The sequence below is a fragment of the Colias eurytheme genome, chromosome 6, assembly GCF_061535395.1.
Source record: "Colias eurytheme isolate Ceu_HAF_F1 chromosome 6, ilColEury1 Martin Lab GWU primary, whole genome shotgun sequence".
Lineage (NCBI taxonomy): Eukaryota > Metazoa > Arthropoda > Insecta > Lepidoptera > Pieridae > Colias > Colias eurytheme.
This window is the reverse complement of record NC_142985.1, coordinates 1,243,570-1,262,510: the sequence shown is the minus strand read 5'-3', so window position 1 is coordinate 1,262,510 and position 18,941 is coordinate 1,243,570. Positions and strand designations below refer to the sequence as shown.

Genomic DNA, 18,941 nt, shown 5'->3' with positions numbered 1-18,941 from the left:
TATCATTTTTTAACATGCAAGTATTGAAATCTCCCATACAGATTATGTGCTTGTAAATAGAAGATGCATTTTCTAGGATAGTTTCTAAGGACGAGAAATAATTTACATTGAGAGAAGGACTGTAGAATACTCCGAGTAGTAATTTAGTTGAGTTTACGCTAATCTCTATGATGAGGTGCTCAGCGGCGTCCGCAGGTGGGGGTTGTGGCGACATACTAACTATAGAGAAGGGAATGCAGTCAGAAAGATAAATGGCGACACCTCCCCCACCACGGCCCACTCTATCGTTGCGGATTAAATTATACCCAGGCAAGGAATATGAGGATGATGATAGGCAAGGTTTTAGCCACGATTCTGAAACCAGAATTGCGCTGATAACTTTTGAATCAAAAGATGAAAGAAGGTCAGGAAAATGTGCTGGGATACTTTGAGCATTAATATGCACAATATTTAAATTTTTAAGACAATCATGGAAATGGGAAAAAAGGGTTTTTTCAAGGGAGGGAAAGGAAGTACTACAAAAACTATTTTCATCGCTACTACTATTTGAAGATGCCGAATAAAAGATATCACTATTTGCACTGCAGTTAGACATAAAAAAGTAACTAGTTACAGTTACTTATATGTAGTTATAAGCACAAAATAAGCTAAACCAGTAATACCAATACCAATACTACCAGCAATATAAGCAAATACAGCAAATAAAAAACAAAGAATAAAAATAAAAAAAAAAAAAAAATACATTAGAGGTACATACAAAGCCAACGAGAAAAAAAAGAAGAAAAGAAATAGATTAAAATAAACATTACATCCAAAATATTTTTAAGTAACAAGGACTAAGAACTAATTTCCTAAACAAATTTTTAAGTTTATTAAACCTGAATGCCAAGGAGCTAGGCCGAACAATGTACCTCAAATGTCAAAAGGACATAAAATATGACAGGTGTCGACAGCTGTCATAATAATTGTTTACATTACCTACAAAGTTTTGTCAATATTTTTTAAACTTGATATTACAAAAAATGCATAATAATTACAAAACGACGGTACTCACAAGTGGCATTAACTTTTATTATATTAAGCGTGGGTGACTACTAAATATGTTAACCAATAACCACAAAGTGATTTAATATGAATATTATAATCACATAACAACATACAAAACATACATTGGAGACAAAAGGCACATAGGTAGGAAAGATGAATTAATTTTAAGAACCAGTGAATTATTACAAACACAGTTACAAACATATAGGTAATAACAGAAAGCAAGAATTCATTACACATACATAACTAATAAAATATTTAGAAATACATAACTTATAAAATATTTTTGTGTCTTTTACTCTATTTATTATTGTATATATTATTTGTGGCTGTATATTTTGAAATCTACTGTTTAAATCCAGGCCTGCCCGCTTTACCCAACTACTGCCCGTTTTGCCCTAAACGAAAGCCCGCTTTAGGCCTCCCCTTCGGGCAAAGCGGGCAATCGTAGGCTTTTAGTAATCTGTTAATAATTATTATATACTTTAACTTTTGACAAATTTAACCACTTAGCATTCAAAAGTATTTATTAATGGAACTTTTGGCAAAAAAATAAATGGATTAACTCCTTTTCAAACTTCATTTTTTTTAATTTTCCCGTAAGGTGCCCCCTTTGGGCCCATCTCCCCTACTCTAAATTTACAGATTCAAAATCGAAGCATTGTACATAGTTGGGTGACAAATAAATAAAACATTCTTGGAACAGAAATGAAAAGATTGGATTAGATAGGACGATATCACAGAATCCATACTTATATTATTATAAATGCGAAAGTAACTCTGTCTGTCTGTCTGTTACTCAATCACGCCTTAACTACTGAACCAATTTGCATGAAATTTGGTATAGATATATTTTGATACCCGAGAAAGGACATAGAATAGGTTTTATCCCGGAAATCCTACGGGAACGGGTTTTTCTTTGAAAACGCGGGCGAAGCCGCGGGCGGAAAGCTAGTACCTAATACGTCATAGCATGACTATGAGTTGATGTTAATCACATAACTATGAATTGAATATTTTAATTAATACCTTGTTCAAATTGCTGTCGAAGAATGTAACTTTTTACTTTAATAGTTCTCTATTAGTAATAATTCATTTTATTATGTCTTCATTAATATCATGTTTTAATATTAATAATAATAAAAAAAACAATAATGCTTATCGTTTAACCGAATATGCTTACGAATATATGAATCACGATGAAGTCATAAATAGTAGGTACCTATTTGAAGATAGTTGTAGCAAAATTAAATTGTATCTAAAAAATATTCGAACGTAGAATATGCAAATATCACTATTATCAGCTATCTGTTGTTAAAATATTGATGAAGTTTTTATCTATAATGAGGACAATCAAAAGATATGCACTGACCTTGGATGGTTCACTTAGATTATCCATACTAACGAATTTTTTAGCCAACTCCTTCACTTTAGGTAATTGCGGTAGTATTTCATCTAATTCGCTGATATTCTGCAGTTTATTTTCTTTCAGATCTATTCTCGTCAATGTATCGTCATCAAGGTGAACATTCTGACTGAGCCTATCAATAATTTCTCCCGGGATTTCCTTATCAGCTGAATTTATTTTGTCATCGTCAGCGGTTTGTTCATATCGCGATACCTTATCTTCTGGTTTACATTTCACTATCTCGCCAGTTTGTACGTTATATATTTTGATGGAATCTTCAATGCTGCTTGAACCTATCGAATTTTCTATACTGTGATTTGACGGTGATTTTTCTAATTCATGAATATCTTGAACGCCTAGTTGTTGGTCTGATTTATTTGTGATTGCCAATATTTCCTCGAATTGCCTGTCCGTATCTTCAACCAGGGCTGGTTTGGCTACGTATATTGCCTGTTCGTCATTATCTTCATAATCAATTAAAATATCATTCTCATTACCAACTGGGCCTGTAGTTATTGATTTTGGCATTTGCTCTTTGCCACCGAATTTTGTATACTCTTGATTGGCAGCAATCGTGTTGAATTGCTTTATTAATAACTCCTGAAAATTATTAATTTTTATAATAAAGAGCATTTTGGTAAATAACTTACTTATAATGCATGAAGATGAAGATGAGTGATTTTTCGATTTTAAGACCCCACAGCTTAAATTGTATCTAGAAATAAGACTGTCTGAACTTATCATCTAATTTTTTTTGTTACAAACGTAGAAGTAGTTAGAGTAGTGCTTCTTATAGTGATGCAATAGGCAGATTAGTTTGTTTAGTTTTAAGCGGATGCTGTGAACGCCTAAGAAATTCTGTGCAATAGGAAGATTTAGGTTAGTTCGCACGCAAGCGTTGTTAGTCAAAATTCATTCACCGAAAACTCACAACACTCACCACTAACTGCTTGGTGGATTACTGTTGAAATTACTGAAATTTAATAATAAGGGCACTACTATTAAGTTCGAAATTTGTATTAATAAAGTGCGAGTGCTGTTAGTCAGCAGAAATTTTATAACCGAGCATGCCAACTGTAACACTCAACAGGCAGTATTGTGTCAAAACGAAGATATGTTTTAAACTGAATGGTTTCACTTAACCCTATGGATATGTCATATTTAGAGAGTTTGAAGGCTAGATAATTAGGTATATGTCTATGTAGGTATCGTACATAGTAGAGATTGAAAAATAAGGACCGTAAATCTATCTACATAGTCAGATTAAGTGCTGGAGGTGTAGTAATCGGAATCTAATTTGGTCATTCACCATAAATCTTTGTGGAAGCCTTTGTTTAACCTGAGACTTCCACCGAATGTGAAATTGAGAGCGGGCCGCCGCTTGACGCGCGCGTACCCATCCATACTTCGTAACGTATTACTGCGCCTAACATTATCATACGTCTCGAAAAGCTCTTCAGTTATTTCTGGTGTTTTTGGTATTTTAAGTCTAACAATATCCTCGTTTTCCACATAACCGTCACCTCCGTTTTTATTACGTTCGTATTCTCTTACGTTGGTCCTGCTGACGTTGCGCCTGTGCGCAATATCGTCAGAATCTTTGGGGTTTTCGAAAATGGGGTTTATGGCAAAGTTTGGGCTAGCGTTTCTGGGGCTGAATACGGCGCGAACGATGTTCTGATGAAGGGCGCAGGCTTCGAGCTCGCTCAGGGAGCTGCTGGCACTTACAGGCGACGCGAACTCTGTATCGAAATTGTCTAAACTGCTCGATTTGTTGATCGAACTTGATATCGAACTGGTGTCACTAAATGTCTTCTCGCGTCCTCCAGATGAAAGCTTTGCCTCTTTGATGTAATAGTCTCTGCCGTAACTGTGGAAAATCAACGTAGTGATGAATACAAAATGATTCATATTTATGTTGATGTTTACCTCACTTATTTGAATAATCTTTTTTAGTATCTAAAGTGATTGATTATTGCAATTTGGATTTAATTGATACTAAATGTTATCACGACATTTCAATAACATAATGCGTATAGCAATATTATGTAGTTGGATGTAGATAGTTGTTGTTAAGGCTGTACTTACCGTTTGTATTGTGGAACTTCCTCCGCTAATACGTCCTTTAATATTCTCGGCGAAGGGCTTGGCGTTCTGCCATTCATCCTTAAACATTCCGTACTCTGACTCATTGCAATATTTTCTTTTGTATGTTTATTGTTTTGAACTGTTAAGTTTTCTGTTACGTTTTCTTTTGAGGCAAATTTCTCTTCGGTATTGCTTTTGCTTGTCAACGTGTCAAATAGAGATGATGTGCTCTTTGCTGATAATCTTTTCTTAATCGCTTCGGGGGAATAGGGATTGTTGGGCATTTCTACGTAGTTTAGCCACTTTTTACGTTCTCGGTATGCTATAGATCCTGGAATATTTATTTTCGTTAGGGTTATAAAAAACTGATGTTACTCGAAAACATAATTTTTAAAAAATATAAACATTCTAAATTAACTCTAAGTTATGATAGAAAGAAGCTTACCGGGTAATAATTCGTCTTCAGTTCCATTTTGAACTGGTTTCCTGAAATTAAAATTGAACTTTTATACTGAGATATAAAAGTAATGCTTAAAATGGTCTTAACGTCATTTATCTGGGGGCACGGTAGTGCCCCCGCCAAGACAAGCCAAGCGAGGCGCACGGGCACTACCTACCTTTTCTCGAAGCGCTTCGACGTTTTTTTGAACCCTCATAACTTGGGTTTGGATTATGCTAGATCAACAAAATTTTCGGGATATATTGTCAATAGCGGACTTATTGAACATATTAAGTTTTAATTACATTAGCTTTTATACTTCAGATTTTATTTATATCTAAAAAACGCTAATTTCGTCACTGACTCACTGATGATCATCAAAATTCTTAAGGTATTTCCTAATGTCCTAGAAAGCTGAAATTTTGTATGTAAGCTAGTATTAGCACACAAACAACAAAAAAATTATAAAACTTGTAACTTTCATCCCCCAACCCCTTAAACTAGGGGATGGGAGTTTGTATGAGACCTGTAATTTTAAATTAAATTTTGATGACGCTAGAGGTCTAATCTAATAATCTAAAACTTGGTTCCCCTAGATATATATATGTATAGGTACTCCTTGTTAAAAAAAAATTGTTACAAACAACCTACAAAAAGAAATGAAATCCCACCAAAAACATTTTCATGTAAAATGTTGCCAAGACGAGCCCATATGACTCGCACTGTCAAAAAGTTATCAGATCTCATGTAGAGCCAAGCTTCTAACACTACACGCCCTAACTCTACAAGGCCTAACTTCACAAACTCTACACCTTAGTCAAAATATGTGGCTTGGCCGTTCGTTACTACAAGAACTATTGTATAACACAAAAGTAATGAACAGTGAATTAATTTTTCACCTTACGCCGATGTGAATGTAGCGAAATGGCCAAGCCACATATTTTGACTAACGTGTAGAGTTTGTGAAGTTAGGCCTTGTAGAGTTAGGGCGTGTAGTGTTAGAAGCTTGGCTCTACATGAGATCTGATAACTTTTTGACAGTGCAAGTCATATGGGCTCGTCTTGGCAACATTTTACATGAAAATGTTTTTGGTGGGATTTATTTTGTTACAAAATATACGGTTAGTATAATAAGTATTAAATTAATACACACGTAAGTGGTTCGTCTTCGAAGTGTTTTCTACGTAAGCTGTCAGCGTACCTTTGTACTGGGATAGTTACCGTCTCTTCGTATTCACCCTCTCGTTCATGACGACTTAGTGTGTTCATATTAGATGACTCTGTAATAATAAGTCCCATTATAACTACAAAACTACTTACAATTATTAATAACCTGATCGCAAACTTTAAATAAAATCTTACCTTTCTCATTTATGCTTTCAAGACTATCTTTCATAATCTCTTTAGAGTCAGCCATATCATCGTATTCCGCATGACCGTTCATTACAGTCCTATGAATTTCTTCCTTCAAGTTAAATTCTGTCTTCGGTATCGGGCCACTGTCTACACCCACTAAGAGAATGGAATCATGTGAGTCATCGTGATTGTTGTCAGTTACTTCATTAGTAATATTCTTGGTTACTGCATCTGGGTTTACTGAATCAACTGTGTCTTCACTTTGAGAATATTCGTTGTATATCTTTTCGAATTCATCCGCTCCATCTACGGACATAAGACTGTCTGGTTCGAAGTCTAATGCTTCATCCACTTTAATTTTACCGCCGATGACATGTTTTGAGTCTAAAACTTTTTTGATATCACTCTTGTATTCGATATCCTGTTCTTCAGTTTCGCTTGCATTGTCTGAAAGATCGGTTGTGTCATCTGCATCTCTGTCTCCTATGAGAGCTCTGTACTCTGTGTTAGAGTTAGGTACTAGCATGGGCACTGGAACGGATTGAATGTTCTTTATCTTCTTCTTTTGGAATAGCCAATTTTCCTCCCATGAACCGTCGACTGCTTGTATGTCACTGCCGGATACTTCATCGAAGTCTCGGTCAGCATTTTCTGTAATTTCAATTAAAATTTATTTATCTGAGGAGTTAACCAATAAGACATATTGTTATAAAATGTGTCGTTTATTATTACAAAGTTATTAGTTATAAGTGCCTTATTTTATGAATTGCATCAGGTTATTTACCTGTCTCATGTATGATATCCCCGCCATATTCTGGGAACGGAACGCGGCGAGGTAACTCCACTGCGTCATCGGTGGCCTCTCCTTCTTCCCAGTCTGATACATCTTCTTCAACATGCTGTGATATAGATGAAATTATAAATATCCTATGTATCCTCATGATATAAAGCCTTAGATAATTACTTAATGATCTAAGTATAAAGCCGAAGAGTTTGTTTGAACGCGCTAATCTCAGGAACCACTAGACTTATACACATAGACAAGTAAAGTATATGTACACATTTTAAAAGAAATAAAAAAATGTCTAAAGTTTTTGTTGATAATAAACATGCATTTTTCATCATTACATAATCATAAGGAAGTCTTAGTTCATAGTTATTACTCAGTATAAATATGAAGTTCTAGACTAGTAATAGTACTAGGATTATATTTTCTGTGGTAATAGGTAGATGACCAAATCTGGTCCAATTCATATACGGTACACGTATTTGTCCTGAGTAAGTTTTGTAACAGGCCTTCTTTTTATCAAAATGGTGAAGAAATTTATTGATTCGCCTATTTTGATTCAAATAAACCATAGCTACTGATCTGATAGTGATATTATTATCTATTTTTATCGCCGCAAATCCGTTATAGTTACTGTTTTGATGTTCACCAATTTTGTGGTTACATTTCAAATTATTGTACCTAATTTTTCTTGTAGCGAATTTTTTTGACTGAGTTAGTTACAATTTCGATTTAATTTTTTTTTTTCTAGAAGATTAACCCTAACATTTGAAATAGTTTAAAGAAGACAGTTTTTACCCGTGGTTTTTTCCGCAGCCTGTTTAATGGACTTATTAACATAAATATGATTTTTCAACCAATAGTTCTTGAAATAAGAAACAAACAAACTAACTTTACTTAAACATATTTAATAATTAATATGTATAATATGTAGGTATATTAAACTTACAGGTGGGGATATTTCCCTGGTACTCCTTGAATGCAGCGATCTTGGTGGTGTCCCCTCAGAGGGGGAGGGGCTGGCACTGGCCGAGTGTATACCGCTGCTCCGACCTCCCGACCCGCTCTCGGTTTGGTAGCGCTCGATCACCTGCAATTGCATCGAGTTTGGTTTAGCAATTTGGACTGTGATGTTGATAATTTTTACAGGGAGATGGCGTAAATACTGTGGGATGTAATGTTTTAACCTTGAGAAAAAAAATATATAAAATTTTATGGAAAACTATTGAACAGACTTCATTAAGTCGACAGATAAATTCCAAATAGAATAATGAGGAAATAAAAAATAGGTTACAATAAGGATTTGGTGAAGTTGTTAATATACTTTTAATGTGCCTTTTTTAACTACGTTCCCAGAACTTTTATCTACGAAACAATTAACATGCATAAATATCTATGTTAATCTTGTAAACCATTAACATAGAAAAATGTTGCTAGAAAACCAAAGAAATTATAATAACTGTACGACCAATATATAAATGTCATCTACCGATATAAATATTTAACAACAAGTAAACGATACAATACCTACATGAAAACACTTAATTCTAGTGTTATTCAAGTATTTGTATTTTGCTGCAACCAACGTTAGTCTCACAATTTTCATGAAAAATTAAAATCTTTATGTTAGGTACCTACCTATTTTCTTGTAACAAATTTAATACAAGCCAAATAACACCCTGAAATTTTGATTATACTTATATGTTAAATATACAATCTTGCCATTATCAAAGCTTCAACAAAAATAAATCTTTAATATTCATAAATTACGTAAAATGTAATTTATAATTAGTTGAGTCACATGGGTAATCAAATGGTAATAGGTTGATATGTTATCTGATAACGCAAATTTAGAGAACATTGATCTTTGTATCTGTTAACCTTACGGATTATAGATTAATATGGAAAATAAATAATTTGAAAGTCCTTTAACTAAATTGCGCAATTGGTATTGTTTCAGTGCATAAATTGTCAAATTACTCTCGAAAAAATACGGACGATTAGTGTAACCACTTTTTTGGGAAAAAGTTACAATTTATTTTTCGAAAGATAAGTTGGTTTGTCTCTCTACATGTTTTTTTTATGCAAAAAGAATAATTACTGGTCAATTATTATTCAATAACTTCTAAAACAAATGTTCATCAAGGTTCATAAAAATAATTTTCGTATTTTTTCCAAAATACACAAATTGAAATCTGAAATGAAATTATTAAACAAAGGTTTTATTCGAACTCATTTATTTTTCAACTCACTCAATTTATTCAACATACACCCCTATTTTTCAACAGGACAATCTAATTAAAAACTGCATTGCGTAAAAACTAAAATATAAACCTGAAAATTTGGCATTAGTTCGCGTAACTAAAATTGGTTCGCTTTTAGGATCGCAATCTTACACAAAAAATTAAAAATAACAACAAACAGCGTAAATAAAACACTATTTTAATATCCCTAATGTTGCCATAACGCAGTTAAACCAACACGTATGTAACCATTCAAACAGTATATGTTTCTGTTTCTCTCTCTTAGCTGTATAATTGTCAACCTACCTCTGAGTGTGGATCAGAATAGTTCATAGTTCGAGATGCACTGTAATTGTAGTATAATAGCTATTATTTTTGTTTAATTGTTGGAATTATACAGAGCTGTTAACACGGACCTGCGCGGTACTGGACTGCTGCGCCGTGGTTAGCGCAATAGGGCTGCATTTAATTATTTTTTTAAATATTTTATTAGTTAAGGTTTTAATCACTATATTTTTTATAATAACGGGATATTTTATTTTTAATTGCTCTTAAACTTATATTTGTATTTTTACATTTATGTTCACTTAAAATCTTAGTGTAATTTTTTATTAGAGACTAAACATTAGTTATTTATATGTTAAATCCGTTAATACAATACCTTTTTCACAACACATAAGATATATCATCCTTCTTTGGATAGCTTTGATAAAATAACCGTAGCGGTATTCGCTTACAACAAAATATTCACTTTGCTAAATAACCGAAACTGTAAATAAACATTTATCTACGCAAAATCAATGGCAAATATGCTCACGTTATGTTTACGAAAGCCATCACGTTCCGAAAGCAAATTAAAAAAGTATGACGTCACACGCCACCGCTTACCCAACTAATCACATATAAGAAAAACACAGCAAGACAACTGTACAGCGTCGATAACATTATATACGAGCGCACCACACTGGAAGAAAACCGATATCTTTCACATTGTAATTAATTTGAAAGCATTAACTTACCATTTCTTTATACGAATCAGACATAGTCTCACTGTACGCGTTATCACGATAAGGACTATGTTATCATTGGTTATTATTGATATGTGTTGATAAAAATAAATCACATGGCTCCGTACTACTCTTGATCCGGGTCGAAGACTGCAGTGCAAATGAAATTTTGACGGAAACTGTGATATATTTCCACAGCATCTCATTGGTAGAGATGAGATATATTGCACGCCTCATAAGCGAAGCGTTGAGGTGGGTACTACTGTCACTTCGCGCAAAACATCTGATTTTTCAAACTTAAAATGTCTTTATGTATCATACATTGCACTTGTAAGATAATACATACACACACATATTAAGAAAAAACACTATTTTTAACGTTCATGATATTTTTGATGTCATTTTTGTTATTTAAACTTGTTAAAAAACAGTTTAAAAAAGTTCTGTCTTGGACGTCCGTGTGTCTGTATGTGCGGATCCTTTTTCTTGTTAACACGATAACGACCGAAATACTTTACTAATCGAGTCTTTTTTTTTCTCTTACGCTTGAGTATGCTCAGGAATAGAACCCTTTCATTTTTCAGGGTCTGATTCGATGTGGTTTAATTGTTATTAAATAAACAAAAATAATAATTAATAAATATTTATTAAAAAAAAATTATGAGGCGTGCACTTTTGGATTTTCCAAATTATTTATCTATTAAGGTTAAGGAAAGTCCCTACTAGTTTCGGATAAAATATTTCAAAACACAGTAGGGGAATATTTTATCTAATCGACATGTAGCGTAAGATATATTGTTAAATAATCGATCTACAAAAATAAATTGGTGTAATTAAAAATTAATTTGTGGCAGCCCTTAATAAAAACTAATTCGAGCTGACATGTCTGTTGTAGGCGCTTGTAAGGATTCTCCATAGTTACATGCTAGTTTGCAGAAATGCATGTTGTTTTTTTTAAATAGAGGGTTGATGCAAGCTTTGTGGATTATGGAAAGACGATTTTATAGATAAGCTCACTGGAATAGATTACACGACGTTGGAATTTATTCACGGCTAGATTACCGAGCGCGGTTTCGCTCTCGTTTTCAAAGAAAAATCCGCATAGTTTCCGTTCCTGTGGAATTTCCGAGATAAAAAGTAGCGTCCTATTCTGGGTCTTCAGCTACATACCAAATTTCATTGCAATCGATTTAGTAGTAGGACAAACATCCATCTATACATCCATCGTCACAAACTTTCGTTCTTAATATAAGTACTTACGATGAATTTGTTTTTATGGTTGTATCACAGACTAATAATAATATACTACGGTTGTATCCATGTTGTATCTAATATTTTTATTGTATTCTTATATTGTAAAGTAAATGCGTATTTATATTCTTATATATAAAAATGAATCGCAAAATGTGTTGGTAAGCGCATAACTAGAGAACGGCTGAACCGATTTCGATAATTCTTTTTTTATTATATTCCTTGAAGTACGAGGATGGTTTTTATGTAGAGAAAACGTAAGTACCACGGGCAGTAAGTTATAAACTAAAATTTAAAAGACATCACAATCTTTCCCTTTTAATTATGTAATAAACAATCAAAACAGCGCGTGCAAATGGTTCGTGACTAAACGTAATATTTATTTATGTATATTTATACATTATCTACATTATCATTGCTTGTAGATCGACTTTTTCAATCAATCAGCCATTGTAGCACTTTTTGTAATCGCGTTTATGTAATTATTTGGAGCTAATTGGGACGTCATTCTCGGTCAGGTATTTATTGTTTCAACAGAAATAAAAGTTATAGAGCTATTCCAGTTTAAACGGTTTTTCCAGTTTGTAATATTAAATTTGGAACTATTAATTTTCAGTTATTTTCCCAAATGTTGTATCCAAGTAAAATTGTAGTATTAGGTTAGCTACCTATTAGCTATTAGACATTGATAAATACATACTGATAAATATAATCTCATCATATATCATAATCATCATGTTTAATGTTTATAGAATGAAGTCACTAGCAATTTACATAAAATAATTAAGCTCTTATAATTAATTAAACCTTTATGGCATATGAATATTTCTAATCCCGAAAAATGTGTACTGTATTGGTTCACTTAGGTGCAGATATCCTTATACAGATTTTCTATCGGAATGTTTTTAATATGGTTCTAACCAGATTGTGTAAAGGAAGTCAAAGTGGAATACTTATTATTTTTAAATAATCAAGAAAATGGGTACCTTCAATGACTCTATTATACTAGTAGACGCGGCATACGCCAACATCATTGCACTAAAAAACAGCGTAATTAATACATACCTACTTACTAACGCATTATCACCAATACAGTTGTTCTCTCTTTCACTCTCACGTACGAGACATAATACATCATCACACTCATGTACCTACTTCGTAATAACAACTGCCGATTAAAATATAAAAAGAACGTCCAGCCACGACGCTGAATGGTGCGTGACTAAGTGAAACTCGGGCACTTAGCTGAGTTTTTTCTTGCCAAAATAGAGAGCGGGTAACGTATCTAGCTTTTTTAATATATATCATAGGGTACCTTATTCAAAATAGCAGTCGCCAGCAGATCTTCATACGACGACTCCGTAGGCGTGTGCGGCTCTGCAGCGTATCTCGCAAGCGCTGGCAGCGCTGCAGCCTCCTCCACCACTCTCGCCACTAAGCGCTTAAGCTGCGCGTGAGCGCCAGTAGCGCCGATAGAGTGACGGCTGTGCGTGTGTGTGGCTGAAGGTTTTGGTAGATCTGTGGAATAGTACAGATAAATAAAATTTTTGACGTGAGATTCGGCTGTATGGATGAGCTGACGGTTGTGATATAAGATTTATATTATGGAATCAAAATTATCTATGCAGATATAATGTACATAGTTGTTTTGTTAGATGTTATAAGCAATCAATGTTTGTCATTACAAGAATTTTTTTGTGGGACTTGGATAAAGTTTAAACAAAACCAAAAACAAATGTTTTTTTTAACAGCTTATAATCAATTTGCAATAACATAGATACTAATAAATTATTATGGTGATGATTAATGACCACACGTTTACCTTCCCAACATACTTATATACAATTAGACACCTTACATGTAAAATAAAATTATTCATAAACATGCAACAAAAACAATGCAATTATTTATAAAACATTAAATAATTTCGTTAATGTGGATACTTTACTTGAAAGCGACGTGAAATTAATTAATTAACCACAAAACAGTATTGTGATGCAAATAGGATGGGATACAATGACATTCCGAAAACATGTGACTTGATTACGTAGAAATTGATGAGTACACTTATAATATATTACGGGATATAAAATATGTAGAGCAAAATGATGAAATTAAAATAAAATCTATAGAATAATAATTGTGTAAAATTTTTGTACTATGTATATGTGCACAACCTATAGATAGGTACCTATTAATATGCTTTAAGAATTAAGTCCCATAGGAATGAATACTTTAAAAATTGTAAACAAGTCGAAACTATCGTTAATTCTTTTAACCGTTACTTTTTTACGTTAATCACCATATTATATTTGTATTTGAAGCCATTATAAGATCATAATGTTGTTACTTAACATTGACCTCTCGCTTTTTATTCAAGAAACTCTCATTTAATGTGATGCTTAGTGCACTAATTAGTTATTGCATTTCATGAAGTATTTATTTATTTATTTATGTATTGCACGACTCATGATGCGAAGCATCAGAGAGTGCTTTACGATCGAAAAATTTTTTTCGCCTCATTTTTGCAGCTATTCTTATTATAATAGCCTTGTTAGTTGACGGAATCAAGATATTTTGCATACTATTGTCGAGATAATTTAATGGAGATTAATCCCATACTTTTTAAAAATTGATTTACTTCAATAGAATTGGAAAAAAACACCGAAATAGGTCAAAAAACTTTCCTGTCCGTCATGTGTGAAACCTGAAAACACTATAACTTGTGAAAAAATCCATCATTTGAGTTAAATTTTTTTTTTAATATTCTAATCGACGATTGTAGGTCACTGAATGCGAATGATTAATTAATTCAGTGTCGTTTAATTGCAATTAATAAAAAACGAAAACTACAAGACTGTATATCTATATATATATATATATATATATTTTTTTATATTTCATAATTAAATGAGCATTATGAGTCGTGTACTTTTGGATTTTCCAAACTTTAATTCTTTATTGCTCCAAGAAAGTTACAATAAAACTTAACCTAAGAATACATTTAAAAAATTGGCGGTCTTATCGCTATGCAGCGATTTCTTCCAGACAACCAGATGTATGTAGAAGTATGTAGTAGGTATAATTATAAACTATGCACAGAGTTTGGGATAAAGCATTGAAATCTTAACCTTCACAAATATATATGTATTATTATTATGTACAAAATACTTTCTTCATTGATATTTGAAATAACCGTTTCGCGTTTGTTTCATCCTCCTGTAAGTGTATCTCCTGTGATAACCTGAATATATAAAAACGCATATAACCTATTACAATATCGTGATTAAACGCAATCTCATGCATGACTTCAATTGAACGCAAAAACCGCATGCGCATGCCTTTAAGGATGTGCCTCAATAAGGAAATTGCAGCATAAAAAAAGCTACTTTAAGATACTTGACGACCTTTCATTTTATGGAAAAATACTCGGTAATGGAATTGACCAAATATGTTTAATAGCCTCGTAAGATTATCCCTTCGTAAATGAGATAAAAACGGATTTTCCGGGAAATGTCGCTGTTTTATTTTTCCGAGAAAATTGTGTAATGTTTAACCATGTGCACAGAATACATAATAGTAGCTAAACGCTACAGAACGGACACTCTCCGCCTCCCGCCAAAATTAAACTTACCTCGCGATCAGACATAAAATGGGCCATATTTTTCTGCAAGGACGATACGCAACGAAGATTGACAACATTAATCAAATTGACTTAAAGTAATTTTATTATTTTGGAATTGTGATTATCGTTTTTCGTAGAAAATGGTTAGATATTGTGCTGTTTACGGATGTATTTCATCAGAAAAACGCGAATTTTTTTTTACGCTAGTCACAAATGTGCCAACCATAAAGCGTTAACACACACATTTGCAGTCTCTACAGTGTGACTGTCAAAACGATCATTTTGTATGGAGTGTCCGGGGTGTGCCATGTGTTATGTAGCGTTAAGAGTGCAATAGAATGGACTTTACATAGTCTGGATCGTGGGGTAACAAATAACAATAAACATTCTTCAATATAGAAAAGGTTCAAAAATATAATTTGATTTGAAATTCGACAGAAACTGTAGTTTCAAGTATGAAGAATACAAATACAATACATATTATATGGTGAATTCTGATAATGATGATGCATGTTAAAAACGAGGGATTTCCAATACTTAAATAAAGATATTTAAGTCTATCCACGGGTGGTATCGGTAAAATTTTAGTTGTGCCACGTATTTGTGATATTGTTAATTCCTATTTGTATTTATAATGATCATATGTATCACTATTAAGTCTTAATTTATACCATTACCGAATAAATAGAAATAAAACTAAAAGTTTTTATTTTGACACATATATCTATCTCTCTTGCAAGCGTCCTGCGTCATACGTCATAGTTTCTATTTGAAATGAATGTTGAATGAATGTGTTCGACGTTATTTATTTTGAAATAATGTCTATTACGATTTACTTTTCACATTTGTCTTGTAAATTAAAATATTACCTGTGTAATAAATGTAAAACTTAACGTTCATCGTTAGTTTAAACTCGATAAAGTATTTTTTGAAGTGTTGAATAAAACTATTGTTTTATTTTTATTGTCGCGAACTGCGGCTTATTTACATAAAAACTTTAATCACATTAGTCACTTGGGCATCTCCTTGATATAATTCTTTACCGTATGTAAAGTAGGTTTTTCTTTGGTTTTTCCCCGTTTTAATTTATCTTAGGTGGAAAATGGACTTTGCTCTATATTATAATTTTAATTGACCGAGTGTGGGAATCTAAATTTTCCACTTTATGCATTTATTATTTAAATTTTTGCTATTAAGATATATTTTATAATAAAATTCTAATATCACTAATAATAATGTAAATTCGAACTAACAAACAACAGCAGCACATTTAGGTGAAAATTGTAATGAAAATAGTTATAGAATTAAGATAGTTTTATGCAATTTTTTGCATTTGCGTTTGCGTTCCTTATAGTGATAATGTTAATAAATTAAAGTCATTTTAATTGTATAAATATAGGTAAGCTTTTTGTTGTTTCTGTGTTCACGTATGCAACCGTGTATTAAAATACTTCATGATATATTATACAACCGCGACCCGGCCTTAATGTCAGTATTATTTAATTACTTTTAAATTATGCAACGTAACAATTTGTCCTAGAATCTTAATTAAATTTTATCTTAATTTCTTAACTCGTTCATTAACGTATCATTTATTTTTTAAATATTTAAAGTATGCTCAATGCTCATATGTTAATAGTAGATATATTAAAATGTTAAGGCTCTACGCACGATTGAAAAAATATCTACGACTTTATATAATACTAGCGGTCCGCCCCGGCTTCGCCCGTGGTACATATTTACGTTTTCTCTACATAAAAACCATCCTTGTACTTCAAGGAATATAATAGAAAAGAATTATCGAAATCGGTTCAGCCGTTCACACGTGATGCCATGACAACGCGAAACGGGTGCAGACCCGCCGCCTTTTTATAGCTCCCGCCGCGAAGTGCGTCGAACGCGGCAACTGATACACAAAAATAATCCTTATGGCTGCATGATTCTGTATTCACGCGCGATGACTTATAGCGTATTTCATGTATAACTTTGGTGTTTCTACATCGATTTACATGATTCTTTTACTATAACCTGCCCAGGAGTATGAAGAATAATTGTGCCAAATTTGGTTAAAATCCGTCGTGTAGTTTTTGTTTCTATAACGAATATACAGACAGACAGACAGACAGACAGACAGACAGACAGACAAAAATTTTACTGATTGCATTTTTGGCATCAGTAGCGATCCCTTATCACCCCTTCATAGTTTTTTTTTAAATATATTTCATGTACAGAATTGGCCTCTCTACAGATTTATTATAAGTATAGATTATGATGAGAATTTCTTACAAAACCGCTATTAATTCTTTTTATTTTATTACATTTATTTTATATTTATAAAGATTTAACAAAGATAAAAGAATAATCTAGGTACGTTAGAAAAAAAAAGAAACAAGGATTAAATTAGTCTTCATAATATTTAACTTAGGTTATACTGTGGTTATTCCTTGTAAAAATGACTTTAAATATAATTATATATTTATATGTATACGTACAGGTTTATTGCTTTATTTTCATTTTTAGTAGCATTTTTATTTATTGTGAAGTTAAATTATTGAATAATATAGAGCTGTTATAAAAAAAAGTATAATATAAAAGAAAGTCGTGTACACCACTCCTTAACTAAATGATTTTGGGTTATATCTTCGCTTGGACTAGGATAATCATAAAAATAAATAAAAGACTAAAAAAATCTGCCCGGGCGTTGCTGGGTTAACCAGGAAGTATCACTTGTAAATAAGATTTTCTAATATAAAAAGGCTTATTGATAACCCATGTTATAAAAATGGTGTTGATTATTTTTCCGACCCAAATATCGACCATTCGACGTCACGTGGTACAACCTATATGGTATTATACTGATAATTTTTTGAAAATTTTCTCTGGTCGTTGACGTCAAACTGACAGGTTGAATTCAATTGTGAAATTATTGGCCGACATTTGGGACGGAAAAATAATCCCCCGAATACCACACGAGCTTCAAAATTATCTGGCATTTCCCTCAAGGTTCCCTGCAAACAAATAAAGTCGTCAAGTTTTTCAGGAAAAATCACTCGCGCTTCGCGCTCTTGATTTTTTAACCTTGACTAAAAACTTGACTCCTTCATTTGTTTGCAACGAACCTATCGGAAAATACCCGATAATTTTGAAGCTCTTGTGGTATTATAAGTGAATATTTATATTTATTTGAATATTTACAAGAAATGCTTTTATTATGTTAAATTATGTGGACTGCGGAAATACGCAAATGTTGCGTAAATTTTTTATTTTTATTTTTGAACATGCACCGTATTTTTTTATATTCGCACCACATTTTGGTATATTTTTATTATAAGAAAATATCCTTATAGGTCCTTATTAACTAACTTTAAATACATCTTTAAGTAGTTCAAATAAAAAGTTGTTTAGCAATAAGCTTTAACCAGCCTACTTTTATGGTCACACGAAATTATATAAAAATTACCTTTTATCAACATTACAAAGCCGGTTTTATAAACTTGAAATACGTAAGACAATTGGCGTAAACAGTGGCGTAACCTACGTAAATTTTGGTTGCAAAATAACTCATATATAATATACTAGCTGTGCTCCGCGGTTTTACCTGCAGTGCTCCGCTCCTGTTAATCTCAGGGAGATGATCTATAGCCTATAGCCTTCCTCGATAAATGGGCTATCTAACATCGAAAGAATTTT

General features: G+C 32.6%; 1 protein-coding gene across 4 annotated transcripts in view; it reads right to left on the bottom strand.

Moving 5' to 3' along the window:
• Positions 1–18,941, bottom strand: part of M7BP (Myosin-7a binding protein) — a 108,584-nt gene that overhangs the window by 5,423 nt on the left and 84,220 nt on the right. For 3 of the 4 annotated variants that reach the window (XM_090102403.1, XM_090102405.1, XM_090102406.1), the window contains 9 exons: positions 12,942–13,144; positions 8,075–8,215; positions 7,123–7,237; positions 6,345–6,989; positions 6,136–6,262; positions 4,989–5,029; positions 4,544–4,874; positions 4,010–4,325; positions 2,420–3,055 (listed from right to left, as the gene is read on the bottom strand). In XM_090102403.1, coding sequence (XP_089958529.1) covers positions 2,420–3,055; positions 4,010–4,325; positions 4,544–4,874; positions 4,989–5,029; positions 6,136–6,262; positions 6,345–6,989; positions 7,123–7,237; positions 8,075–8,215; positions 12,942–13,144 — 2,555 coding nt within the window. The remainder of the gene's footprint in view (positions 1–2,419; positions 3,056–4,009; positions 4,326–4,543; positions 4,875–4,988; positions 5,030–6,135; positions 6,263–6,344; positions 6,990–7,122; positions 7,238–8,074; positions 8,216–12,941; positions 13,145–18,941) is intronic. The other variant, XM_090102404.1, reaches the window with a different exon arrangement.